At 38.8% G+C, this 27,095-nt stretch overlaps 1 protein-coding gene and 1 long non-coding RNA gene across 4 annotated transcripts in view; one reads left to right on the top strand and one right to left on the bottom strand.

The window, feature by feature from the left end:
- Window positions 1-869: 869 nt before the first annotated feature.
- LOC147828235 (uncharacterized) overlaps window positions 870-27,095 on the bottom strand; it is a 45,627-nt gene continuing 19,401 nt past the window's right edge. The window contains exons 3-6 of the long non-coding RNA XR_015451140.1: window positions 25,596-25,761; window positions 13,598-13,846; window positions 4,139-4,254; window positions 870-3,052 (exon numbers count right to left, since the gene is read on the bottom strand). This is a non-coding gene — a long non-coding RNA (uncharacterized LOC147828235). The remainder of the gene's footprint in view (window positions 3,053-4,138; window positions 4,255-13,597; window positions 13,847-25,595; window positions 25,762-27,095) is intronic.
- On the top strand, window positions 2,524-26,633 carry Znf25 (zinc finger protein 25). 3 transcript variants are annotated; one of them, XM_013069020.3, is made up of 6 exons: window positions 2,524-2,695; window positions 4,402-4,518; window positions 18,481-18,607; window positions 18,859-18,954; window positions 22,250-22,313; window positions 22,857-26,633. In XM_013069020.3, exons 2-6 carry the CDS (start codon window positions 4,504-4,506, stop codon window positions 23,923-23,925), a joined length of 1,371 nt encoding a protein of 456 aa, XP_012924474.1. In that variant the 5' UTR covers window positions 2,524-2,695; window positions 4,402-4,503; the 3' UTR covers window positions 23,926-26,633. The 3 variants fall into 3 exon arrangements, with proteins under 3 accessions (XP_012924474.1, XP_012924473.1, XP_012924475.1); XM_013069019.3 differs by lacking the exon at window positions 2,524-2,695 and adding an exon at window positions 2,890-3,027; XM_013069021.3 differs by lacking the exons at window positions 2,524-2,695; window positions 4,402-4,518 and having other exon boundaries at window positions 18,508-18,607; window positions 18,859-18,991.

Genomic DNA, 27,095 nt, shown 5'->3' with positions numbered 1-27,095 from the left:
ATAAGCCTAAGCCGGGCATGGTGATGCACACCTGTGATTTCAGCACTTGGGAGGCTGAGGCAGGAGGATCACTGGGAGTTTGAAGCCAGCCTGGGCTACATAATGAGTTCAGGGCCAGCCTGAACTACAAAGGGAGACCCTGTCTCAAAAAACCAAAAAAAAAAAAAAAAAAGAAAAGTAAATAAGCCTATTGCTAAGACCAGCTTTTTATTTGTTGGTGCTAGGAATCAAAACTAGGGCTTTGCTTATTCTAGTCCAATGATAGTGATACAGGAGATGAAATATAAAAATATTATATCTCCCAACCTGTTAGATGTCTGATATGCCGAGATCATGTTCTCTAAAATCAAAGAATGAATTCTAGGAACATGGAGATTAAGAGTAGGAAAATATTGAGAGGATAGCTCCTGAGAGGCAAGAGGAGATCCAAGAGGGTAGCTAGGGAATCCACTTTACAGGGAAGTTCTATAGAGCAAAATCCACATGAGTACAACATGGGTTACAGGTATGATTAACAATAAGGTTACAAGAATAGTTGCTTAGGTAATAGTGATCCAGTGGGGAAATAAGTCAGGTAACAAGGGTGCACGGAAAGAACAGAGACTTTTTCTAGGAAATGATGGGTCTGGAGGTCTTGGTCACCCACCAGGGTGACTGATGTCTATCTAGACTTCATTAGGCCCCAGTGTTTGTCTTTTTAGGAAGTATGTAGGCCTGATCATTTTTATCTGGATGCCTGGTTTCCAACAGATGTGTCTCCCGCCACAGTTGTGATGTGTTTTCCCTTTGTCCTGACCCTCTTGAGGGTCTGGCCTTATCTGACTGCCTATATCTCTAGCTAATTTAGCTGCCTATAATAATAGTGAAACTTTTCTTTTTTCTTTTTTTTTTTTTTTTTTTTGGTACCGGGGATTGAACCCAGGACCTTTCGCTTGTGAGACAGGCACCAGAACCACTGAGCTAAATCCCTGGCCCATTAGTGAAACTTTTCAAGACCAAGTGCCCAAAGTGTAACCCCAAACCCACTTATTTATCACAAAGTGTCAACACTGCATTTATACCGGAGTATCCAATGCTCTACTGCTGGGGTGATACTGGGGCAACTTGGCTTGTGTGCTGACAGAGGGGTCTGGGTGCCTGCTGTGGCACAAGTGCTATAGATTTGCCACCACTATTCTAGGCAAAGGCTGTATTTAATGAGCCACACACACCTGCAGCCCCAGGAAAGTCATTCTTTTTCTTTGGACAGGATCTTGCTGTGTAGGTCAGGCTACCTTAAACTACTGCTTCAGCCTCTCAAGTACTGGGATTACAGGTGTGCTTCAAATCTTCCAGGCCCAGGAAGATCTTTCTTAATAGCTTGAGGCCATGTCATTGAAAGATAACATCAAGGAAGATAGTGTCCACTTTTCCTATCTCTGTGGGAAACGCCTAGGTGCCTGGCTACCTATGTAACTACTGTACCAGCTTGTCAGAGATTTTTTAAAGCTTCACTTTTCATTTGGAAAAGGCAGTTAACACAGATGGATACGACACAATACCAGGTGATTTTTGGATGAATTATGGTAACAAATGGTGATGTAAGGTACTCTTACTTGAGGACAGTCTTTTATCTAGAGAATATGTAATGCATTGTACCTGCCTGACAATGTAAAAATGTGGTATTCCTTCATTGCAAACTCCTCAGTGGATTGCCTCTGATGTACATGGCAGTCTGGTTTAATGTCTTCTCAATAATAAAATAGATTTTTTCTTTCCTCTATCTGTAAATGGAATTTTCTGGGTTGGAAGTAGGCTTTATGTTTAATTATTTCTGTAACTGCTATCCAGAATGTGGTATATGTGTACATATCTACAAGAGTGTTATGGCTTCATGTTTTAAATTTAATTCTGTGAAAATTTTAATATTCTTATGGCCATTTTGAATAAACTCATTTCTGTAGTTGGCACAGAATAAACGGAAGTCATCAATATTGACCATAATTTATTCCATGTATCTTCCTTTGTGAAGTAATAGTCATGGAATTCTATACCAGTAGGACGAAATTTGTGTAAAACTAAGAAGCCTGTGTATCTTATATTAAGCTTTTTTTTTCTTTTGGGAAGAGGTGTGTGCGGCACTAACCTGTTCTGGTTTATCACATGTCTCAGCTATCACCTGCACAATTTTGGAGGTTGCTAGGATAAAAGCCCTCATTTACCAGATGGATTGCTCTTTGCACGTAGCTGTGTGCTTAAGTTCAAGCGCCCGGACTCGCTCCAGTCTTTTCGCAGGGAACCTGCGCGGTGGCCCCTCGACTTCGACGCCAGTCTGGGCACCTTGGAAACTCCCCTCAGTCCACGAGCGAGTGAGGCCGCATTCGCGCGGGGACTTCTGGGAGGCCGTGGAGCTCTGCGCGTGCGCGGCGCCGCTCTGTTAGCTCGGCTTTGTCCGGCGCCCCGGGGGGGGGGGGTTGAGGGCAGCGGATCTCTCCGGAGCTGCCATGGGTGGGGCGGCGGCCTGAGGGAGGCCGAGCCCTGCAGGTGTGTCCGAAGCTCCTTTGGCTGGACGCTGGGAGTGGCGGAGACCGGAGGGGGAACCGGTCCACCGAGCAGGGAGGGACGGGCCGCGGTCGCCCACACTGGGACTACCAGTGTAACCACGGGGTTTGCTGCGCTGTGTCGGAGCTGTCAGGGAGAGAGGCTGTCAATAAAGGTGAGCTACTCGCGTTGTCACCAGGATGCAGCTGTTCCATTATTGCCTCGTTCAGGCCGCACGACCATCCTTCAGGTGGTGTCACATCCACCTTCCGTTGTCAGCAGCAGCAGCAGCTCCACAGACTCCAAGACAGTTGGTTCAACCAGAATTGGTGGTGGGATTCCAGGCCCCTGTCCCGCGCGGATCACGCCCTCTGACGTCCCAGCCTTTCTGGTACCCAGCGCCGGGTTCTCCCTGGGCGCCTTCAGAACCCAGCTGCGGAGTGCACTCAATCCAGCCTCACCACGGAGTGTTCCAGTTCCAGAATCTTGGGTTCACCCAACCTTTGGGTCAGTTTTTCTCAGGGGCTGCGGGCTGCCAAATGAGTAAATCAAAACCAGTTTGAGCTTTCAGTTTTAAGTTTTACTGAGAAGCTGGGAACCTATCCAGGCCAAAGGTTAGTTTCTAGAGAGAGGTGATGGAAGAGAGATTTAAAAAAACAAAACAAAACAACTGTATTCATCCTTATGGTATCTGGGCTTCTCAGGCAAGCTGGAAGTGGTTTCTGCTGCTTATGAAAAGGGCTTCAAGATTATGATATCTAGTTGATTTTGCTGCACACGTGAAGTGCCTGTTTCGGATTCTGGTGCCAACTACTGTTTTAGGAGCTAGATTTCTGTCAGTATCAGCAAATTAGGTGACCATGTTTGAAACCATCCAGCCATTAGTAAGTGAATTCCAGGAGAGTGTATAGATTTGTGGCCCTCAGTGAAGATTTTAAAGGATGATAATAGTGCATGAAGGGTTTTTGAAGATTAATGCCTCCTCATTTTAAAGGTAAAAGTATTATAACTAAGACAGTCACTGTGTTAATAAAGCTGATGGTAGAACTGAAGTCTCCAGATTCACTATAACATTCTTATGTAAAATATGGTATTTGAGGAATAGTATTTTGAGAAACTAATTTTGGGAGAAGAGATGTCTCATTTTTGAAAACTCTGAAATGATTTTCTTTTTTGTTGTTGGGTTTTTTTTGTTTTTTGTTTTTTGTTTTTTTGTACCGGGGATGGAACTTGGGACCTTCCACTTGCAAGGCAGGAGGTGGAACCACATCTGAAATGATTTTCTAATTATGGGGTTTATGATATTCTTTTTTTTTTTTTGGTACTGGGGATCGAACTCGGGTCCTTGCACTTGCGCAGCAGGTGGCGAAACCACTGAGCTGCATCCCAGGCCTGGGTTTATGATATTAACAGGAAAAATTATCACATGTAACTTTAAAAAGCTTTTAGTATCAATAAATATTTGCTTCAACATCATCTATAATGCCAGACATGAGTTCCATGTTTGGATATATTATTATTTAATCTATTATTCAGTGTTTAGGTTTTCAATTAGTTTGTGTTATTCAGAGAACAGACACATAGTTTTCAAAACAGCCAACAGGAAAGGAATGTTTACCTTCACTCAAAAATATCCCAAGTTTGAGACTATGTCAAAGTCATCAGGGCTAGAGATTTAGCTCAGCAGTGCAGCACCTGCCTGGCAAGTGAAGTTCCTGAGTTTGATTCGTGGTACTGAAAAAAACAACAACAAAAAAAGTCATCAATGGACAGATAGGTAGCATTTCATTATCTTTCCTGTTCTTTCTGATGGGTCAAAGGGACATTTCCTTAGAAAGTTGGTTATCTTTCACTAAAATGTTGTGTGGAAATTTCTCACAGGTGATTCCTGGAACTGCAAGATACTGTCTCTTATGACTTCTTTCTTCCCACTTTCCCTGTTTCGGCTTCAGAGTTTCTACTCTTTCCCAAGAACAGCAGAAAATGAACAAGTTCAAAGTAAGTCATTTATTTTGCCCCTTATTTCACTGTGTGTGTGTGTGTGTTTAATGAGTTTTTTGAAAGAGGCTACATATTAAAACTAGAAAAGTAGAAAGTTAAAAATCACACTGGGAGAAAATATTGTTTGAATAAATAGCAGCTCTCCACAAGTGTGTTCTGCAGAGCTGAGAATTCTAAGACCTCTTGAGGGGTCTGGGAGTCAAAACTTCTAATACTAAGGTGCAAATTGCCTTTTGCACTGCTGGTTGGAAAGCAGTGGTTAGAGAAATTGCTGCCTGTATGGCACGAGCTAGGACAATGACATCAATTTATTGTTATTCTGTTCCTCTAAGGGACTCACAGTAAAAAATTTACTTAAGGATATCCTTAATAAAACAGTAAAAGTATAAATTTTATTAAATCTTGACCCTTGATTATACATCTTTTTAATATCCCATGTGACAAAATGGAAAGTTCACATAAAACCCTCCTGTTGCATCCTGAGCTGTGATGGTTGGTTGGCAAGGAAAAGGATTTGTTTGACTTGTGCACATGCACTGCCACTTTTTTTTTTATTTAGTTTATTGGTACATTTTAGGTATACAAATGGGAATTTGTGCCTTTACATGACATATCTTGGTTCTTATTTTTTCCCCATTCCCCTGTCCTCCCTTCATCCCCTCTACCCTTCCCTATTTACAAAGACTTTGTTTCCATTTTTTCCTTTTTTCATACTATTTCTTTTCCCTTCTTTCATTTCCCCTACCCTTCCCACATCCCTTATTCCTTTAGACCTTTTCTTCCTATTTCACATTATCAATTATACCATTTGAACCTTATTTACACTTTTAGTTTTTCATACCAGAGAAACTATTTGGTATTTACACGTGTGTCCTATTTATTTCACTTAAGAGTATGGCCTCAATGTGCATCCATTTAGCTATAAATGTCTCTAGTTTCTCATTCTTTATGGCTGAGTAGTACTCCATTCTATAGAAAAACCACGTCTTCTTTATCCTATCTTCAGTTGATGGGGAATTGGGCTGTTTCCAAGTTTTAGCTATTACAAACTGTGCCGATATAAACATGGGTGCAGATATAACGCTGTGGTATGAGTCTTTTGATTCTTTTGGAAAGATATCCATCTGATAGCTGGGTCAAATGGGACCACTAATGCTAGTTTTTTGAGGTATCTCCATATTGATTTCCACAGTGGTTGCACCAGTCTGCACTCCCACCAACAATGGAGAAGGGTTCCTTTCTCCCCACACCCCCGCCAGCATTTGTTATTGGTTGATTTCTTGATAGCAGCCATTCTTTCTGGGGTGAGGTGGAATCTCAGTGTTGTTTTCATCTGCATCTCTTGAATGACCAGTGATGTTGAACATTTTTTCATATGTTTATTTGCTGCTTTTACTTCTTTGTCTGAGAAATGTCTATTCATTTCAGATGCCCATTTTTGAATTAGGTCTTTATATTTGGGGGGGTCTGATTTTTTTTGAGTTCTCTATAGATTCTAGATAGTAGACCTTTGTCTGAAGAACAGTTGGTAAAAATTTTTTCCCACATTGTAGGTTGTCTCTTAGCTCTGTTGGTGGTTTCTCTTGTAGTGCAGAAGCTTTTTAATATGATGAGATCCAAGTTGTTCATTCTTCATGCAAGTTCCTGTGCTACTGAGGATTTGTTCATAAAGTCTTTTCCTATGCCAGTGTCTTTAAGAGTTCTACCTAATTTATCTTCCAGTAAGTTTAGTGTTTCTGTTTTAATATTTAGAGCTTTAATCCACTTTGATTTTAGTTTATGAACTGTCACTTTTTAATTGAATACCTTTTTTTACTTGAAAGAACACTGGTGGACAAGCTATGGTTATTCACACTTGTGTATTTAACATTTTCTCAAAACTAATGAAGTGAGCCTGCCAGTTTAAGGAAAACAACTTGTTGGTTTGTTTTCAGTATTGGAGATTGAACCCAGAGACATAACTACCACTGAGCTACACCCCCAGCTCTTTTTATCTTTTGAGACAGGTCCTTGTCCTCCTAAGTAGCACAGGATTGGCCTTGAACTTGAAATCCTCCTGCCTCAGCCTGTCTTGGGGTTAGTATTATAGGGTGTGCCAGCCACACTCAATGGTACTTTTTGCAAATGTTAAAATTTGAGCTTTAAGGTGAAAATTACAATTTTGGAAAACTTGTGTCCTTCATCGTGAACTTGATTGACACTCTCCTACTAAAGACTTTCTTATGAAGGATGGTGTTGACCCTAACAAATATTATAATTGGAGAGGATGGAACAGTATAAATAAGTGAGCAACAGGCTGTAGGTTTATTAGGGACTATTGTTCTGTAAGGCAGTGTTTGAGGAAGTCCTGAATTAAATGAGAGGGGAAGCTAGGTAGACACCTAGGGAAGAGCATTCTAGATGGGAGGAAAAGCAAATACAGTCACTCGGGCACGTTCCAGAAGAAGTATTCAGACATTGAGGATAGACAAGTGACATAGTGGGAGACTGTCAAGAGTTAAAGCAATGAAGCAGAGGCACTTAAGAGACATAGGACCTTGTAGGCTATAGAATTTTGAATTTTTATTTTACTATTCAAAAATTTGAAAATTACCCTTTATACAAAGGAATGTACCTAATGTATATGTACAACTTAGAGAATATTAAGCTAACACTTGTGTATCCCCTATCATGCATAAGAAATAAAATTAAGAGTACCTTTGAAACGCATGACTACTCTTCCTTGATGTCATCCCTACCAATACCCTGGGAAAATGAACACTGAATTCTGTAACCATTTAATTTCTTTTTTATTATATTTATTTATTATTTTTGAAGTTTTAAAACACGATATCGCTATGCAGTTCAGGCTGGCCTTAAATTCGCTATGTAGTCCAGGCTAGACTCAAACTTGAAGCGATCCTCCTACCTCAGCCTAGTACCTCAAATACTAGGGTTACAGGTATATACCACCACGACTGGCTCATTGCCTTTTAAAATTTAATTCTTTTTTTTTTTTTGGTAGCAGGGATTGAACTCAGGACCTTGCACTTGCAAGTTAGGCATGGAAGCCACTGAGCTAAATCCCCCACCCCTAAAATTTAATTTTTTATTAATAAAGTGTATCAATTAAATGCCCAGCCCTCTGGTAAGCACTGTAGTCTTCTCACATAATCCTCATAACCACCTTTTGAAATGTTATTACTGTAATATAAATTTTAGACTTCATCTTGTTTTTTTTTTTGTATTAAATTCTTTTGTTGGTACATTGTAGGTATACAGCACAATTACATTTCTCATTGGGAATTGTACCTTTACATAATGCACCTTGGTTCTTATTTTTTCCCCATTCCTAGCCCTCCCTTCACGCCCTCCACCCTTCCCTATTTACAAAGACTTTATTTCCATTTTTTCCATTTCTCGTCATTTTTCCTTTCCCTACTTTCCTTTCCCCTGCCCCTCCCACTACCCCTACCCCTTTGGACCTTTTCTTCCTATTTTACATTATTGATTATTCATTCTAATCATTGATATATTTTAGGTATACAATATAATGACATTCATTATTGGAAATTTGTACCTTTACATAGTCTCTCTTAGTTATTATTTTTCACCCTTGCCCAGCCCTCCCTTCAACCCCTACAGTCCTCCCTATTTACAAAGATTTTGTTCCTATTTTTCCATTTTCTCATATTAATCCCATTCCCTTCTATCCTTTCCCCTAGCCCTCCCACTTCCTTCCCCTTTGCCCCTTTTCTTCCTATTTCACATTACCTATTATACATTTAGTCCTTATTTACACTTTCAGTTTCTCACACCAGAGAAACTATTTGGTATTTACACATGTGTATCCTATTTATTTCACTTAAGCGTATCACCTCAGTGTGCATCCACTTAGCTATAAATGTCTCTAATTTCTCATTTTTGATGGCTGATTAGTACTCCATTTTATTAAAAAACCACATTTTCTTTATCCAGTCTCCAGTTGATGGGCATTTGGGCTGTTTCCAAGTTTTAGCTATTACAAACTGTGCTGCTATGAACATGGGTGCACATATATCACTGTGGTATGATTCTTTTAATTCTTTGGGGAAGATCCCCAGCAGTGGAATAGCGGGGTCAAATGGGACTTCCAGTCCTAGTTCTTTGAGGTATCTCCATACTGATTTCCACAGTGCTTGCACCAGTCTACACTCCCACCAGCAGTGGAGCAGGGTTCCTCTTTCCCCACAGCCCCGCCAGCATTTGTTATTGGTTGATTTCATGATAGCAGCCATTCTTTTGGAGTGAAGTGGAATCTCAGCGATGTTTTCATTTGCATCTCTTGAATGACCAGTGATGTTGAACATTTTTTCATGTATTTATTTGCTATTTCTACTTCTTTATCTGAGAAATGTCTGCTCATTTCAGGTGCCCATTTTTGGATTGGGTCTTTAAATTTGGGAGTTCTGATCTTTTTAAGTTCTTTATAGATTCGAGATAGTAGACCTTTGTCTGAGGAAGAGCAGGTGAAGATTTTTTCCCACATTGTGGATTGTCTCTTCACACTGCTGGTGGTTTCTCTTGCTCTGCAGAAGCCTTTTAATAAGAAGACATCCCATTTGTTGATTGTTTGTGCTAGTTCACGGGCAACTGAGGTTTTGTTCATAAAATCTTTTCCTACACTGATGTCTTCAAGGGTTCTACCTAACCTCTGTTCCAACTGGTTCAGAGTTTCTATTTTAATATTTAGATTTTATCCATTTTGATTTTAGTTTAGTGCATGGTGAGAGATACAGGTCTAGTTTTAATCTTTGGCAAGTTGAAGCCCAATTTTTCCAGCACCATTTATTAAAGAGGCTATCTTTCCTCCAGTGAGGGTGTTTGGCTCCTTTGTCAAAGATGAGATGGCTGAGTGTGTCTGGCATTGTTTCTGCATCTTCTAATCTGTTCCACTGGTCCTAAGGTCTGTTTCTTTGCCAGTACCATGCTGTTTTTATCACAGTAGCTTTGTAGTAGAGTTGCAGGTTGAGGATTGTGATACCCCCTGCCATGTCTCTGTTACCTAGAATTGCTTTTGCTATTCTGGGTCTCTTCTTGCTCCAAATGAATTTTTGGATTGTTTTCTCAAGGTCTATGAAGTATGCTGCTGGGATCTCAATTGGAATTGCATTAAATCTATAATAGCAGTTTTGGAAGTATGGCCATTTTCACTATATTAATCCTTCCTACCCAGGAGCAGGGGATGTCTGTCCATTTTCTGATATCATCTTCAATCTCTCTTTTCAGAGTGCCATAGTTTTCAGAGAAGAGGTCTTTGATTTCTTTCATTAGGATGATTCCTAGGTATTTCAGTTTTTTGGATGCTATTGTGGAAGGAATTATTTGCCCTATTTCTTTCTCAGTGAGTCTGTCATTCATGTAGAGGAAAGCTATTGATTTTTGTGTGTTGACCTTGTAACCAGCTACTTGACTGAATTTGCTTATTAAATCTAGAAGACTTTTGGTGGAGTTCTTGGGGTCTTCTATATAGAGTATCATGTCATCTGCAAATAATGACAATTTGACTTCTTCATTTCCTATCTTTATTCCTTTTATTTCTTTCTCTTGTCTAATTGCCATGGCTAATGTTTCCAGAACTATATTGAACAAGAGTGGTGATAGTGGACATCCTTGCCTTGTTCCTGATTTTAGTGTGAAGGATTTCTGTTTTTAACCATTTAGTATGATACTGGCTGTTGGTTTTTCATAGATGGCTTCTATCAGTTTGAGGTAGAGACCATCTATTCCAATTTTTTGTAGGATTTTTATCATAAATGCATGTTGGATTTTGTCAAATGCTTTTTCTGCATCTATGGAGATAATCATATGGTTTTTGTCCTTGGCTCTATTGATATAGTGTATTACATTAATTGATTTTCGTATATTGAACCATCCCTGCATCCCTAGGATGAATCCCACTTGATCAGGGTGTATGATCTTTTTGATGATCTTCTGCATTCTGTTTGCCATTATCTTATTAAGGATTTTTGCATCTATGTTCATTAGTGAGATTGGCCTATAGTTCTCTTTTTCGGTTGGGTCTTTCTCTGCTTTGGGGATCAAGGTGATGCTTGCTTCCAGGAATGAATTTGGGAGTATTGCTTCCCTTTCAATTTCACTGAAGAGTTTAAACAGTAGTGGCAGCAGTTCCTCTCTAAATGTCTTGTAGAATTCAGCAGTGAAGCCATCAGGGCCCAGGTTTTTCTTAGTTGATAAGTTTTTAATTACATTTTCCATTTCATTGGTTGATACTGGGTTGTTCAGAATTTTTTTTAGGTCTTCTTCGTTCAACTTTGGTAATTCATATGTATCTAGGAATCTGTCCATTTCTTCTGTGTTGTCCATCTTATTGGCGTATAGGTTCTGGAAGTAGATATTGATGATCCTCTGGATTTCTGCTGGGTCTGTTGTAATTTCAGCCTTTTCATTCCTAATTGCATGGATTTGGGCCTTTTCTTTCCTTTTTCTGATAAGGTTGGCTAAAGGTTTGTCAATTTTGTTGATTCTTTCGAAGAACCAACTCTTGGCTTCAATGATCTTTTCTATCGTTCTCTTAGTCTTCATTGCATTGATTTCTCCTCTGATCTTTATAATTTCCTCCCTTGTATGAGCTTTGGGGTTGTCCTGCTCTTCTTTTTCTAGAAGCTTGAGGTTCAGCATCAGGTTGTTTAATTGGGCTCGGTCTGTTTCCCTAATATGCGTATTCACTGCTATGAATTTCCCTCGTGAGACTGCTTTCATTGTGTCCCACAGATTCCGATATGTTGTACTGTCATTGTCATTTAATTGAAGGAACGATTTCTTCTTTAATTTCCTCTGTGACCCATTGGTTATTCAGAAGTGTGTTGTTCAGTTTCCACGTGTTTATGAAATTTTTTGAGTTTCTTTTGTTATGGATCTCCAATTTCATCACACTATGGTCTGATAATATACAGGGGATAACTTTAATTCCTTTGCACTTACTTAAACATGTTCTATGTGTGAGTATGTGGTCTATTTTGGAGAATGACCCATGTGCAGCTGAGAAGAATGTGTATTCTGATTTTGTGGGGTGGAAGACTCTGTAAACATCTGTTAAGTTCATTTGTTCAAGAGTTCAATTGAGTTCTAGTATTTCATTACTTATTTTTTGTCTAGTTGATCTATCTATTTGTGACAGTGGGGTGTTGAGGTCCCCCACTACAATTGTATTAGTGCATATATGACTTTTCATGTCCATTAGTATTTGTTTTATATAGTTGGGTGCACTAGTGTTTGGTGCATAGATATTTATGATTGTCCTCTCTTCCTCTTGGATTCTGCCCTTTACAAGGATGTAGTGTCCTTCTTTGTCTCTCTTAATCAGTGTTGGTTTGAAATCTACTTGATCTGCCAAGAGGATAGCTACTCCTGCTTTTTTTCAGGTTCTTGTCACATGGAGTATTGTTTTCCACCCTTTAACTTTCAGTCTATGAGTTTCCTTTTGAATTAAGTGTGTTTCTTATATGCAGCATATTGTTGGATTTTGCTTCTTGACCCATTCTGCCAGTCTATTTCTTTTGATTGGTGAATTGAGACCATTAATGTTGATGGTTATAACTGAAACGTATTGACTTGTCATTGCCATGACTTTTTCTTTTTGTTGTGTTCTCCCCCTTTCCATTTAATTTCTTGTCATGCCAGATGGGTTCATTCTGCTTTGCTTCCTGGGGTTGTGATCCTCAATGTCTGTTCCTAGGATATTGTGTAAAATTCTTTGGAGAGCTGGTTTGGTATTCATGAATTTCCTAAGGTGCTCTTTGTCATGAAAGTATCTTATTTCTCCATCCATTTTGAAAGATAGTTTTGCAGGGTACATCAATCTGAGTTGGAGGCTGTTTTCTTTTAGGGCTTGGAATACATCACTCCAAGCTCTTCTTGCCTTGAGGGTTTGCATTGAGAAGTCTGCTGTGATTCTGATGGGCTTTCCTTTGTATGTGCTTTCTTTTCTCTGACTGGTTGGAGAACTTTGTTCTTCTGTTGTGTTTCTGGAATCTTAACAATTATATGCCTATGTGTAGACTTTTTTTGATCAAGGCTATTTGGAGTCCTATATGCCTCACTTATCTGTATGTCAAGCTCTTTTCCCATGCTTGGGAAGTTTTCTGCCATTATTTCTGTGAAGAGATTTTTTATGTCATCTGCACTCTCTCCTGTTTCTTCATTGACTCCAGTCAGTCTTATGTTATTCTTCTTTGCATCATCTAGCAGCTGCTGGATTGATTTCTCATGTTCCCTTATAATTTTGAAGCAATTTTTCTTTTCCTGGTCACTAATTGCAATCTTATCTTCTATATCTGAAATTCTGTCCTCACATTGGCTCATTCTGCTGTGTAGACTTTCAGTGGAGTTTTTCATGTCCTGGAAATCTATTTGCATCTGTTTTATGGATTCCATTTGTTTCTTATGTTGGGATTCCATCATGTTCCTGAGCTCCTCTCTAGATTTATTAATCATGTCTTGCACTAGGGGCACAATTTCTCCTGTTATCTGAGAAATTATTTCTGATTTCATTTTTTCCAGATCCCCTTTTGTTGCCAGTTCAGTGGGTCCAGGTGGTTGAGTATCAGAGTGTTCTATCTCATTTCCCTTTGGGGTTGCTCTAGGTGATCTGGAAGTCTGGTTTTGAGACTTATTTATGTGTTTTCTCATTTCGACTGGGGCAGGGGGCTGTTATTGCCTGCACGGATTACCTCTGAGCTGGGTGAGGTGGGCCAGGAGCAGCGGTAGGGATGGTGACCCAAAAGCCCTTTCCTGTTGGTTGGGAGCAGCGGGAGGGATGGTGGCCAGGAAGCCCCTTCCTCTGGACCAGGACCAGTGGGACGAGGGCTCAGGAGCCCCTCCTTCTGGGCCGGGAGCGGTGGGAGGGATGGTGGCCTGGAAGCCCCTTCCTCTGGGCCAAGAGCAGTGGGACAGAAGGTGGCCCAAAAGCCCTTTCCTCTGGGCTGGGAGCAGCGGGAGGGATGGTGACCGGGAAGCCCCTTCCTCTGGACCAGGAGCAGTGGGATGAGGTCTCAGAAGTCCCTACCTCTGGGCCGGGAACAGCGGGACTCAGTACCTTGGTCTGGTGGTCTGGTGTCCTCTGAGTCTTTGTAGTGTGGAACCAGGTGGCTGCCTGTCTGCAGCGGGGTGATTTGGCGTCTTCCGCGGGACTCACGATCTCGGTAGGGCGTGCACAGACCTGCCTGTCCGCAGCGGGCTGATTCGGCGTGTTCTCTGCGACTCAGGACCTCGGTAGGGCATGAGACTTCATCTTGTTATTAATGCAGGATCACAGCCATTAAGTGTGTTGATGGAAAGAAAGAGACTAGAAGGAAGGAGAAAAAAATAGGAGGGAGCTAAAGTTTAACCTGTTGAACAGAACTTATTAAAGCAGAACCTGCAGTTCTGTTTCAGTCATTCTTTTTTTTTTTTTTTGGTACTGGGGATTGAACTCAGGAACTTGTACTTGCCATGCAGCCACGGTGACACCGAGCTACATCCCTGGCCCATGTTTCAGTCATTCTTGAACATAATTTTATCTTTAATATGGAATCTTCCTTATCTAGTCTTCACTGAGGAATTCACATGTTTTCCATGACTTAGAGTCTGAAAGTAAATCGTTGAATGATCTGTCTGTAACAGTAGAAATGACTAATGAGCTTATGTTTGTTTTTTTGAGAGGCCACCTCCCTGTTGCCCAGGCTGCTCTCTAACTTTTGAGCTCAAGTGATTCTCCCCTCTGAGCCTCTTGAGTAGTTGGGACTATGGGACCCAGCTTCTCCTCTGGAGTAATTTTGAGTGCAGATGACAGTTACCAGGGCCTCAAAATTTTTGTTTGATGCAGACCTTGAAACTTTTCGTTTATTCACAGCCATTTTAGCCATACTAGATTTCTTTCACTTTTCATTCTTCCATCTCTCAACTTCTGTTGGCACAACTTTCTTCTGCATGATACTGCTTTTATTTTGTTTTTAGGGACAGTTTGCTGATAGAAACCTTGGTTTTGTTATCTGAAATATTTATGAAAATTTCCATTGTGTTTTGAGAACAGCTCCTTTATTTAATTTTTTTTTAGTTTAATCATTTATTTTTATTTGTTTAAGGTTTTTGTTTTGGGTTTTTTTTGGTACTGGGGATTGAACTCAGAACCTTGCACTTGTGAGGCAGGCATCGGAACAACTGAGCTAAATCCCTGGCCCCTAAGGTTTTTATTGTTTTTTATTTATTTCTTTTTTGCTTAAATTCTTTCATTGGTACATTTTAGGTATATAATACATTTACATTTATCACTGGGTGCTTGTACCTGTACCTGATGGATCTTGGTTCTTATTTGTTCCCCGTTCCCTGTGCTCCCTTCCCTATTTACAAAGACTTTGTTTCCATTTTTTCCTTTTCTTACAATTTTTCCCTTCTTTCCTTTTCCCTTCCCTTCCCACTTCCCCTACACCTTTGGACCTTTTCTTCATATTTCAAATGATTCATTTTAATCATTTTAATCCTTATTTACACTTTCAGTTTCTCACACTAGAGAAACTATTTGGTATTTACACATGTGGGTCCTATTTATTTCACTTAAGAGTATGGCCTCAATGTGCATCCATTTAGCTATAAATGTCTCTAGTTTCTCATTCTTTATGGCTGAGTAGTAGTCCATTTTATTAAAAAACCATATCTTCTTTATCCAGTTTCCAGTTGATGGGCACTTGGGCTGCTTCCAAGCTTTCGCTATTACAAACTGTGCCGATATAAACATGGGTACACATACATTGCTGTGGTATGATTCTTTTAATTCTTTTTTTTTTTTGTACCAGGGATTGAACTTGGGTCCTTGTGCTTGCAAGGCAGGCAGCAGAACCACTGAGCTAAATCCCCAGCCCCCAATTCTTTTAATTCATTTGGGAAGGTACCCAGCAGGGGAATAGCAGGGTCAAATGGGACCTCTAGCCCTAGTTCTTTGAGGTATCTCCATACTGATTTCCACAGTGGTTGCACCAGTCTGCACTTCCACCCAATGGAGAAGAGTTCCTTTCTCCCCATCCTTTATTGACTATTAAGCCTATTTTATGTTAGCTTATTTAGTAGAAATTACAATATACATGATTGACTTATTCAGTATCTTCAAATAATATACTATTTATTCATAAACAGTGAAATAAATTTTCAATAGTGTAATTCTGTTTACACCCCCCTTCACTCTTTGTGGTCTTTGTTTTGCAGCTTATTTCCCATATATTTTTTACTCTAAAAATTTGTTTTGCTTTAAATGTTACCAGTCTTTTAAAGAAACTTGAGTACATGTGTGTGTGCATAAATAAAGTAGATTTTTATGTTTATATACATATCTATTCTTTGGATACTTTTTTTTCCTATAGATCTGGACTATCTTACTGATACCTTTTCCATAAGCCTAAAGAATTTATTTTATCATTTCGGTACTAATAGTGACAGATTTACTCAGCTGGAATTTCTGAAAATGTTTTTCACTTTGATTTTTGAAGGGTATACTTGTTGAATTCAAGAGTGCTTCTGCACTTTTAAGATGTATTTGCCTTCAGTTGTTTCTGATGAGAAGGCTGTTATTCCCTTGAACATAATTGCTCTTTTATGTTTAGTTTTTTAACATCTAGACTGTGATGTGTATAGGTATGGTTTGCTTTGTGTTAATTTTTCTTAGAACCTAACAAAGACCTGTAGGTTCTTGGCTTTTACCATTTAAAAAAAATACGCGGAGTGGGTATGGTTGTGCATGCCTGTAATCCTACTACTTGGGAAGCTGAGGCAGGAGGATCACTGAGAGTTCAAGGCCAGCCTGGGCTAATGGTGAGTTCAAGGCCAGCCTGAACTACATAACAAGACCTTGTCTGAAAAATACATACATACAGGGCCTAGGATTTAGCTCAGTGGTTATGGCGCCTGCCTCACAAGCGCAGGGTTCCGAGTTTGATCCCCAGTACCAAAAAAAAAAAATACATACATACATACTTGGGTACTCACTCTTCAAATACGCTTTTTTTTCCATTCTCTTTTCTTAGGATTCCAGGTACATAAATGTTGGACTACGTATACATTATTCAGAATGCCTCAAATGCTATATTTATTTTGAGGTATTTATTTTTTGTCTTTTTTGGATGTTATCTATTGAGCAGATTTTTTTTCCAGTTCATAGTCCCCTTAATCTTCCCTGTGCATGCTCTTCATAAGTTCATGAAATCTACTTCTCATAATACATTTTTTAATTCTATTTTTTTCTCTGATAAATTTCCCCATCCTTTCATCTGTATTGTCTACTTCACTAAATCATTTAAGATTTTTACTGGCTAGGCATGGTGGCAGATGCCTGTAATCCCAGCATTTAGGAGGCTGAGGCAGGAGGATTGCCACAAGTTCAAGACCAGCCTAGACTACATAATGAGTTCAAGGCCAGCCTGAGCTACATAGCAAGACCCTGTCTAAAAAAAAGATTTTTATCATAATTACTTTAAAGTTCTTATCTGCTAATCCTAATCTACATTATCTGTGGGCCTGTTTCATTCAGCTCCATTATGTAATATGAATTAGTTTTGTACTTCTTTGAATGTCTCATAATTTATTATTAAATGTTGGACATTATGTTTAAAAGAACAGTAGATTCTAGAGATAGAAGTAAATAATAACACTAGAAAATAGTACAACCCTTCTTCTCTCTGGTTGCTAAGTCAGTCTGATACATATATTTGAGCTGGTCTTGGGCTTCAGTTAGATTCAGCTCACTGACCTCCAGTGATTTAGGCCCCCGTCTGCATTTTAGCCTTGCCACCAGGTGTTCTTTGGGTAACTGAGCACTTTCTGCCTGGAAGGCAGTGCTTTCCCCACCTGAGGTGTCCCTGCCTGGAGCACCGCTTCTAGACTTTGGAGTTTGCTGCACTCAGGCATGGCCTTTGGGAAAAAATGGTGGGTGTTTGTATTTCAGAGCGTCCAAATCTATTATGGAGCTTCCTATTTGGTTCTAGAAACTGCTTCCCCATTTGGACTAAGCTGACCACTTAGAAATATTTGATGAGAAGTAAAAACTGTTCCATAGATAGGAAGCTTCTTTTGGGGAGCTCTTGAATTTAAAATCCCACTTAGTCAACTATCAGGTAGTATCAGAAGCAGTTAGTGCAATCATTGTTGACTTGCTTTGTGATTGCAGCTTTTAGGGATTCAAACTCACAAGCAAACAAACATTGTTCAAGGTTTTTCTCTTCTGAAGTATTCCCCAGCCCTAATTATGTATTCTTTATTCCTAAAATGTACATGAGTTTGCCGGGGATTTAGCTCAGTGGTTCCGCTGCCTGCCTTGCAAGCACAAGATCTCGAGTTCGATCCCCAGTACAAAAAAAAAAAAAAGAAAAGACCTACAAATATACATGAATTTGACCATCTAATAAAATCAAACATGATAATACAAAATGCAAAAAACTGTCCTCATTTGTGTCCCTCTTGTATCTAGTATGTATTTGTTATAGCACCTTCTATACACATTGCCTGCGAGCATTTATATCTTTGATCCCTGTCATAAGTTTGTTAACAGGAATAATTACTTTTATTCATCTTTGTACCTTCAACAAAGTTGTAGGCACAAGAGGTGGGGGGTTCAGCAAATATGTATTGAACAAATGTCTACATAAAGCAGAGTTGGCAGTATAACATAGTTGTCCAGAGAAAATTCTGTCAGTACATTAGGACCTAATTTAATGTGTGTCCCTCCTTCTCTCTTCCTTCCTCTTCCTTTCTTCCTTTTTCTCTTTTTTCCTTTTTTCCTTTCTTCTCTGCCTCCCTCCTTCCTTCCTTTCTTTCACTGGAGATCAGAGCCAGGGCCTTGTGCATGCCTAGCAAGCATTTTACCTGAGCTACATCCTCATTCCTTAATATCTCTTTTCAGAGGTACTCTTTCTAGTCACTGGTCACTTCAGATTGAATTGAAATATGTCGTTCCAGGGTCCTGTGACATTAAAGGATGTTACTGTGGAATTCACCAAGGAAGAATGGAAATTACTGACTCCTGCTCAGAGGACCCTGTACAAGGATGTAATGCTGGAGAATTACAGACACCTGGTCTCAATAGGTGAGAAAGACTTCCCCATATGTAACTCCCAGTAGTTTCCATTTCTCTTCCCAGTTGCTGGAACATGTAAGGTTCCTATAGGGAATGATACTAGCTTTGTTTTAGGGGTCAAAGTAATAAATTCATTTTGGGTACCAGAAAAGTATGTGTCCTAATTGGGATCTTCATTGCTTTCCTGAAACTGTATTTCCTTACGGAGTTCCTAAATTCCAAACAATTTTTATCATTTCCCTCATCTTTTCTATTAATAGGTTACCAAGTGAGTAAGTCAAATGTGGTCTTGAAGTTGAAGCAAGGAAAAGAGCCATGGATATTGGAAGTGGAATTTCCACATCACAGCGGCCCTAGTGAGTTAGAAGTTATACCCCATGTCATCAGGAGGGGGTTAGTGCTTCTTGCCTTTTGAAATATTTTTTAGGAGTCTTTCTGAATTCCCTATAGTTTGGAAATGATTGCAGACACCCTATCTGCAGGAATAGATAAACCTAAGTCATACCTCCAATTTTTGTTCTATTTAAATTCCTCTTTGCTATACATTTAAAAAATAAATGTAGGTTGGAAATGAATCCCCAATATGATGGTATTTGGAGATGATTAGGGGGGTGACTAGGTCAAGAGAGTTCTCATAAAAAGTTCCAGAGATGTACATGTAGCAACTTCTCATGATGAATATAATCATTATGTACAGTAAACATCTGCTAATAAGATAAATTAATTAAATAAAAGGTTCCAGACAGTAAAAAATAAAAATAAATAAATACATATAGTTCCTTTTCCTGTATACAAAATCTAATCCCTGCCTAACCTTATCTGAGAATTTTATGTTTTTCTCTAGAATTCCCAGTTACTCTCTGCCATTCAATTATAATCTTAAAGTGTTTTTAAATCTGAATTATGGATGGGTTTTCAAATGACATCTCCCACTTTTATTTATTGATTGTTTGTTTGTTCCTTTGTTTGAGACAAGGTCTAGCTTTGTAGTTCAGGCTGGCCTTGAACTCATGGTGATCCTCCTGCCTTAGCCTCCCAAGTGTTGAGATTACAGGCTACCATGCCCAGCTTTCCACTTTTAAATTAACATGGCTTCATTATTTTTAGTACCAGTTTTAACAACCTCGTCTCTCTTTAAACTCTGAATTCAGGTTATAAATCATTATGCTATTCATCCTTTATATATTTCAATAGAATTGATACTTCTATATGCATTTATCCTTCACATGTAGTACTGATTACTTTTCTTAAAATCTACAGTATCAGTCGACACTCCAAAAAAACAAACAAGCAGACAAAAGTACTGTACCCTTTTCTGGGTATGAGGATGCCAAAATAATCACAACCTGCTTCCTTGAATGTTTTTATGATCTTCTAACTTGCACACTGATGTGTTGCCAGGATCAGAAAAAAGGCCTAATATGTATTAGTTGCTCAGTAGATATTAGTTGAATGAATTTTTATTAACAAGACAAAGACACATTTTCTGTGTTCTGCTCTCTGTTCCTGTAAGTGCTCACTCCTTCTTAAGACCAAAGCGTGGGTCTTTATGCTGACAACTCCTAAAACTGACCTCTCCATCTCTGTCGTGTTTGTATCCTGGTTCTATATTTACCCTCTTAGAAGATGGTTCCATTTATCTCACCCTTTCCTTCTTACGATCAAGAACAAACTTTTCATTGTTTGTTTTTTTGGAGACAGGGTCTCACAAGTGCTAGGATTGCCATCATGCACCACTACACCCAGCCAAACTCTTAATTTAAATTCTGAAAAGTAGTTGTATAATATAGCAGATTTATATTGCCACTGGCCTGTCACGGTAAACTAATCCTGACTCACTATTATGGAATATATTTAAATTAATTTTCTCTGGAGAACAAGTCTGGCCTTCTCTTGCCTACAGCAGCTTATTTCTTTTAGCCCCAAAATATGTTAATCTCCACTTAATCATTTTGTCACATGTTTTGCATGCTTGGAATCGTATTTCATGTGTATCCAAGTTAACCTGGCCTGAGTCCCTATCACTTTCTTCACAGATGCTATGAAATGTCAACCTCACATCTCTGGTTAGAATCTTTTACTTTCATGGATTTATTTATTTTTTGTTTTTTGAGACAGGGTCTTCCTATGTAGCCCAGGCTAGCCTTGAACTCACAGCAATCTTACTGCCTCAGCCTCCCAAATACTGGGATTAAAAACCTGTGACACCACACCTGGCTCCTTTCATGCATTTACAGATGAATGTGTGTGTGTGTGTGTGTGTGTGTGTGTGTGTGTGTGTGTGTGTTCCCTCCTGTGGGTTAGAGGAGAGCACTAACATATATATTATATATATGGTCTGAAAAGGTTCTAAAATGATGTTAACTAATCTAGTCTTTAAGGGTGATGTAATAAATTGAAAGCAGAGATGTAGGAGCCAAGATATGAAAGCAGAATTTGAGACTTGTGTTGAATTGTGGGTAGTTGTGCTTTAGAATACAGGATTTGGCGGCCAGGATAGGTACAGGATTGAAAATGTCAGTTGCTACAACTGAGAAGTCATCTTATTGTATAGAGGGCTTGCCCTCTGCATTTAAAAAAAAAATCCTTCGTTTTGGATATATATGTTTTTGGGTTTTTCTGCCCTGGTGAAAATCAAACCATCTATATAGAGTAAAAGCCTAAGCTATAGCATTGTTCCTCTAAATATGAGGAAAGTGATGACTGAGAAATACACTTTATTGTTGACACTAGGTTGTTGTATATAGAAAACATAAAGTTGTTCTCCCTGATGTGCAGTTTCATTTTCCGTTGATTCAGTTACCTGCTTTGTCCTGTCTGCAATATGAATAATTCTTTGTCCAGCAAATCCACGCTGTGCACATAATCTGCCTTTGTCACTTAGTAGCCATCTCAGTTATCAGATCAACTACTGAGAGTTGCAGGGCTTGTGTTCAAGTCACCCTTACTTTACTTAATAATGGCCCCAAAGCACAAGGTTAGGGATGTTGGCAGTTCAGATATGCCAAAATGAAGCTGTGAAGTACTTCCTGTAAGTAACAAGGTGAAGGCTTCTCTGAATATATATATGCACAGGAAAGAATAGAGTACACAATATGTTCAGTATTCCCTGTGGTGTTAGCATCCACTGGGGGCCTGGGAATGTGTTCCCTGTGGGTTAGAGGACAGCGCTAACTACACTAGGAATCTTAAGACAGCGAGCTAAGTTTGAGGGAGGAAAAGCCTATTTTAGCTCCTTTATCCAACTTAATCTTTTTCCTGATATTTCCAATAGACACAGTTGTCCACTCATTTTTCTCATTCCACTTTCTATTTATTGTCCTTAATGGTATCACAGCATTCTCTGGGATTCCCACATTGCTGCTCAGTGACACTTTGAGTGTATTTTCTTCTCTGCTCTCTGTTGTTTTTGTCTTAACTTTTAACTCCATCTTTAAAGTCACATTTGTAAAAGTGGCAGAGATGCTTGGGCTTATTTATAATCAGATTCCTTCCTCTGTCTGCTACAGAAGTTTTTAGCGTTATTTTCCCCTAAAATAATAGGCAAAGGAAGTTTCTATTTGAGAGTTCTTTCATTTTGGTAGTTGGCCTGAAGCCTAAGAATCAACTCTATAAATATAACAGTGTATGAAAATCTCAATTCCCTTGTAGAAGACCCATGGGATATCCATGACCTTGGAGCACGGTACCAGGAAAGCCCAGCTGGTAATTCAAGGCAAGTTCAAGAATTAATATTTAAGATAGAAGCTTTGTGGAAAGTCTTGATGGGGGTACTGGGAATGAGAGAGTACTAGTTAATACTGAATGTGAGAAAACTTACATGGGAGTGAATCCCAAAGAATGTAATAAAATTTGAAATGCCCTTTTACCTAAGAGACCATAGTAGGATCCGAGGATTCAAACTTCAAAGTCATCTTTTGACTCTACTGAATTATCCAAAGTAAAGTGCAGGCAGCTGAGAAATCTTGTGGATGAAATGCAGGTGAAGGTTCATTTTATCCAGTGTTAAACTGCAGTATGGGACAGGATTTTCACAGTGGAGAAACCCTACGAACCTAATATGGGAACATCTCTAGAAGTTGGTCCTGAGAGTAACTTGGAAAACACACACACACACACACACACACACACACACACACACACAGCCTTAAAAGTCTTATCCATTGCCTGCCTCAGAAGTGTAAGGTCCTGAGTTTGATCCCCAGTACTGGAAAAAAAAACGTCTTATCCATTAATGAATTTGGAACTTTCTGTGTAGGACTGGAGAACTGAAAAAACTTCAGAAAATTCATCACCAAGTGGAAACCTATGAATGTAATCAATGTGGAAAGTCCTTCTGCCAGAAGTCTGCCCTCATAGTGCATCGGCGTACACACTTTGAGAACAAGTCCTATGACTGTGGTAAATGTGGGAAATCCTTTTCTAAAAGTGAAGACCTCACAGTACATCAGAAAATTCACACCAGAGATAAAACCTATGAATGTAAAGAATGTAAGAAAATTTTCTACCACCTGTCATCTCTTAGTAGACATCTAAGAACTCATGCAGGGGAGAAACCTTATGAATGCAATCAGTGTGAGAAATCCTTCTACCAGAAGCCACACCTCATGGAGCACCAGAAAACACACACAGGGGAGAAACCCTTTGAGTGTACTGAATGTGGGAAGTTCTTCTATGTGAAGGCATACCTCATGGTTCATCAGAAAACACACACAGGGGAGAAACCCTTTGAGTGTAAGGAATGTAGGAAATCATTCTCCCAGAAGTCACATCTCACAGTACATCAGAGAACACACACAGGGGAGAAACCCTATAAATGTAAGGAATGTGGAAAATTATTCTCTAGGAATTCACACCTCAAAACCCATCAGAGAACTCATACAGGAGAGAAACCCTATGAATGTAAGGAATGTGGGAAATGCTTCTACCAGAAGTCAGCCCTCACAGTACATCAGAGAACTCACACAGGGGAAAAGCCCTTTGAATGTAATAAATGTGGGAAACACTTTTTCTATAAATCAGACCTCACTAAACATCACAGAAAACACACAGGGGAAAAGCCCTATGAATGTACAGAATGTGGTAAATCTTTCTCTGTGAATTCAGTCCTTAGATTACATCAAAGGACTCACACCGGAGAGAAGCCCTATGAATGCAAGGAATGTGGAAAATCTTTTTCACAGAAATCACATTTTATCATACATCAGAGAAAACACACAGGAGAGAAACCCTATGAGTGTCAGGAATGTGGGGAAACCTTTATCCAAAAGTCCCAACTCACAGCACATCAGAAGACACACAGGAGAAAGGAGAAGGGTGACAAATAGTATGAGTTCGGAATTTGTCTGAATTCATCCTTCAGCATAATCACATAATTCACAGGAGAGAAACCACATGTGTATCATTAAGAAGGGAACATTTTCAGCCAAATTTTTTCCTTGTAGAATATCAGCAAATCCACAGAGAAAACATATAAATTTATTAAGGAGAAATTTATACCACATGGTAGACTTTACTGAATATCAGACAATATAGATGGCAGAAACTGAACAAATTATAACACATGAAGAAAAATTTTATTTCAGAAGTCACACTTTATTTTGCAACATAGAAATCACATAGGAGGGCCAGGGATGTACCTCAGTGGTACAGTGTCTACCTGGCAAGCGTGAGGTCCTGAATTCTATCCCCAGTACCAGAAAAAAAAAAGGGAGAGAAAAAAATCACATAGGAGAGAAATCCTCACATAAAATGAATGTCAAGTTTTCTGTCAGGACAACCAGCACTACATACCCAAAAGCTCACATGTATGAGAAATTCCTGAGGGTATCCTGAGTATTCTGAAGTATTTTTACCAAGTAACTCTCATATATTAGAAAATGCAAAGGGATAACTGCAAAGATTGCAGCAAATATACAAGCCTTTATCAAGAACCGATGTTCCACTGAATGTCACATCAATGTCTGGATAATACCGTTATAGATATTTGAAAGATTTTCAACAATACAAGAACATGTACTGAGGAAAGCACTTACACAGTAAGTCATGTGCAGATTCCAAGATTGCTTTTTCTTTTTAAAGAAGACTGCAATGTGTACATATATGAAGTTTTTAAAAAGCCAAAATAAGTAATTAGGCAACATCATTAAACATACATGAAGAGTCTTTGTAAATAGGGCTTCTGTATGTGAGTGTGCTACAAAATGTAACTTGATAGATGTTTGACATGCATGGGAATCCATCTATAGTTGTATATAGGAAAAAGTCATCTTAGTTGAGTAACTGTTATGTACAGGAAGATCTGACCCATTGTCTCACGGGTGAGTCCTGTTGTTAATATAATATGTATTGTACTGTTATACTCTTTTAAATTATAATGTATCTTTTCTGCCGACTTCTGGCACTTGTTAATGGATATATACATTGTAACTGACCTAACCCTTTAAAATGGAGCTGGAATGTTTTTGTGAAATATTCAGCTGTGTGGTCAGCCAAATTTTGAATGAGGGACATATTTATTTTTGCAAAATTCTGAGCTGCTTTTAAAGTAGCTGAAAACAGTAAAATTAATTGCACTTACACAATAAACACTGAGTGCTCTGCAAGAAATATTATTTCTCTTATCTTACTGTTGATGTTTGAGCAGGGTATTGAGCTGTGTTTATATTCTGTATTAGAGTCCTAACTATTTTTCCCTGCCTTTCCTTCCTAGTAGAAGTGACGTAACTTAATGGGTAAAATGTGGACTCTGGACTTCTATGGCCTTGGCCCAGATTCCACCATGGGGCCTACCACTCATGCCTGCCATGCTTCCGTTCCTTTTCTGCAAGAGTAGTATTAGTAACATCTTAGGACTGCTTTGAGGTTGAAATGAATTAATATTTTTAAAGCACTCAGAATACTGTCTCAGACTCAAGATATTAGATATTATCATTTTATCTTACATATTCTGAATTACTCTGCAAAAAAAATTTGGCAACCAAATATTATCTCTCACCTTATTGCTGCTAGTGCCTTGATTTTTTTCTTTTTTTCTTTTTCCTTTTCTTTTTCTTTTTTAGTTTTCTTCAAGTAATTCAGAAGTAGATCCTGACTGGGCTAGGACAGGGATTGACAAACTATAGCCCATCAGCCAGATCTGGTCCACAGCCCATGTTTGTAGCCTACAAGCAGAGAATAAATTTTTATTACTAAATGGTTGAAAATTAAGAATATTTTGTGGCATATTAAAATTATATTCAAATTTCAATGTCTATAACTGAAGTGTTTTGAGAAAACTCATACAAACAAACCACATATCTTTTTTTTTTTTTTTTTTTTGGTACCAGGGATCGAACTCAGGTCCTTGCGCTTGCACAGCAGGCAGTGAAACCACTGAGCTAAATCCCTGGCGCAAACCCCATTTCTTTAGGGCTTGCCTGTGGCAGCCTTTACACTATACCAGCAGAGTTGAATAGCTGTGCACAGAGCCCAAGACATTTACTACACGGCACTTTACAAAGTAAGTTTTCTGTTACCTAGAGCCAAAAACATTACAGCCACCTACAAGTATACTTTTATAAAGGTCATGTGTTTTGGAAATGATGCACACAGCAATCTGTGGCTAAGTTTTTTCTGTAGTATATGTATTTTGTGCACTATATATGTTAAAAGCTTAAGCTTAATAGTATTTTTTCAATGAAATGTGTTTTTTTACTAGCTGAATTGTCATAATATCAAAAAGAAAAATTTCTTGGTGGAGTGTAACAAATATATGAAATAAATGTTGTCTAAATGAAACTGAATTGAATTGCTGATTGATCTCCCCTGCAGTATTTTTTTTTTCCGTACTGGGGATTGAACTCAGGACCTTGTGCTTTTGAGGCAGACGCCAGAACCACTGAGCTAAATCCCCAGCCCCTTCCTATAGTATTCCTTTATCTTCTTTCAAATTAACAGCCAACTTTCCTGTATTCTTTTACATCTTTTTCATTCTCTCATCATAAGATATCATCTCTATGTCATACTTAACATCTAATAAAATTTACAGTACTGAGCTCTACTGGCTACATTATTAATAATTCATAAAACTGCCTGAATTTGATATACAGATTCTGCTTCACTTTTTTTTTCATTAAGTTTATTGGTACATTTTAGGTATAAAATACAGTTACATTCATCATTGAGATCTTGTACCTTTACATGATGTTTCTTGGTCTTTATTTTTTTCCCCTTCCCCTGCCCTCCCTTCACCCCCTCCACCCTTCCCTATTTACAAAGACTTTGTTTCCACTTTTTTTCCTTTTCTCATATTTTTTTCTTTTCCCTTCTTGCCTTTCCTCTACCCCTCCAACGTCCCCTACTCCTTTAGACCTTTTCTTCCTATTACCTAATATCAATTATACATTTTTAATTACAGTATCAAAATTTAGAGTACATTGCCACAGATTTTATAGAATTTAAGAGGATATAGAAAGCATATTACAAAAATCTTTTTTGAAGGGGAAGTGAGAGTGGA

This window comes from Heterocephalus glaber, unplaced genomic scaffold (assembly GCF_053883595.1).
Source record: "Heterocephalus glaber isolate CG9 unplaced genomic scaffold, H.glaber_assembly_v1.0 deba00001195, whole genome shotgun sequence".
NCBI lineage: Eukaryota > Metazoa > Chordata > Mammalia > Rodentia > Bathyergidae > Heterocephalus > Heterocephalus glaber.
Note: the sequence above shows the minus strand (reverse complement) of the source record. Positions and strands in the feature narration are given on the sequence as shown.

What these genes read in the sequence shown, in the direction of transcription:
- Znf25 (XM_013069020.3), top strand. An exon ending in CAGACACCTGGTCTCAATAG is followed by an intron (nt 18,608 to 18,858) that starts GTGAGAAAGACT and finishes TTCTATTAATAG; the next exon opens with GTTACCAAGTGAGTAAGTCA. An exon ending in TCCACATCACAGCGGCCCTA is followed by an intron (nt 18,955 to 22,249) that starts GTGAGTTAGAAG and finishes ATTCCCTTGTAG; the next exon opens with AAGACCCATGGGATATCCAT.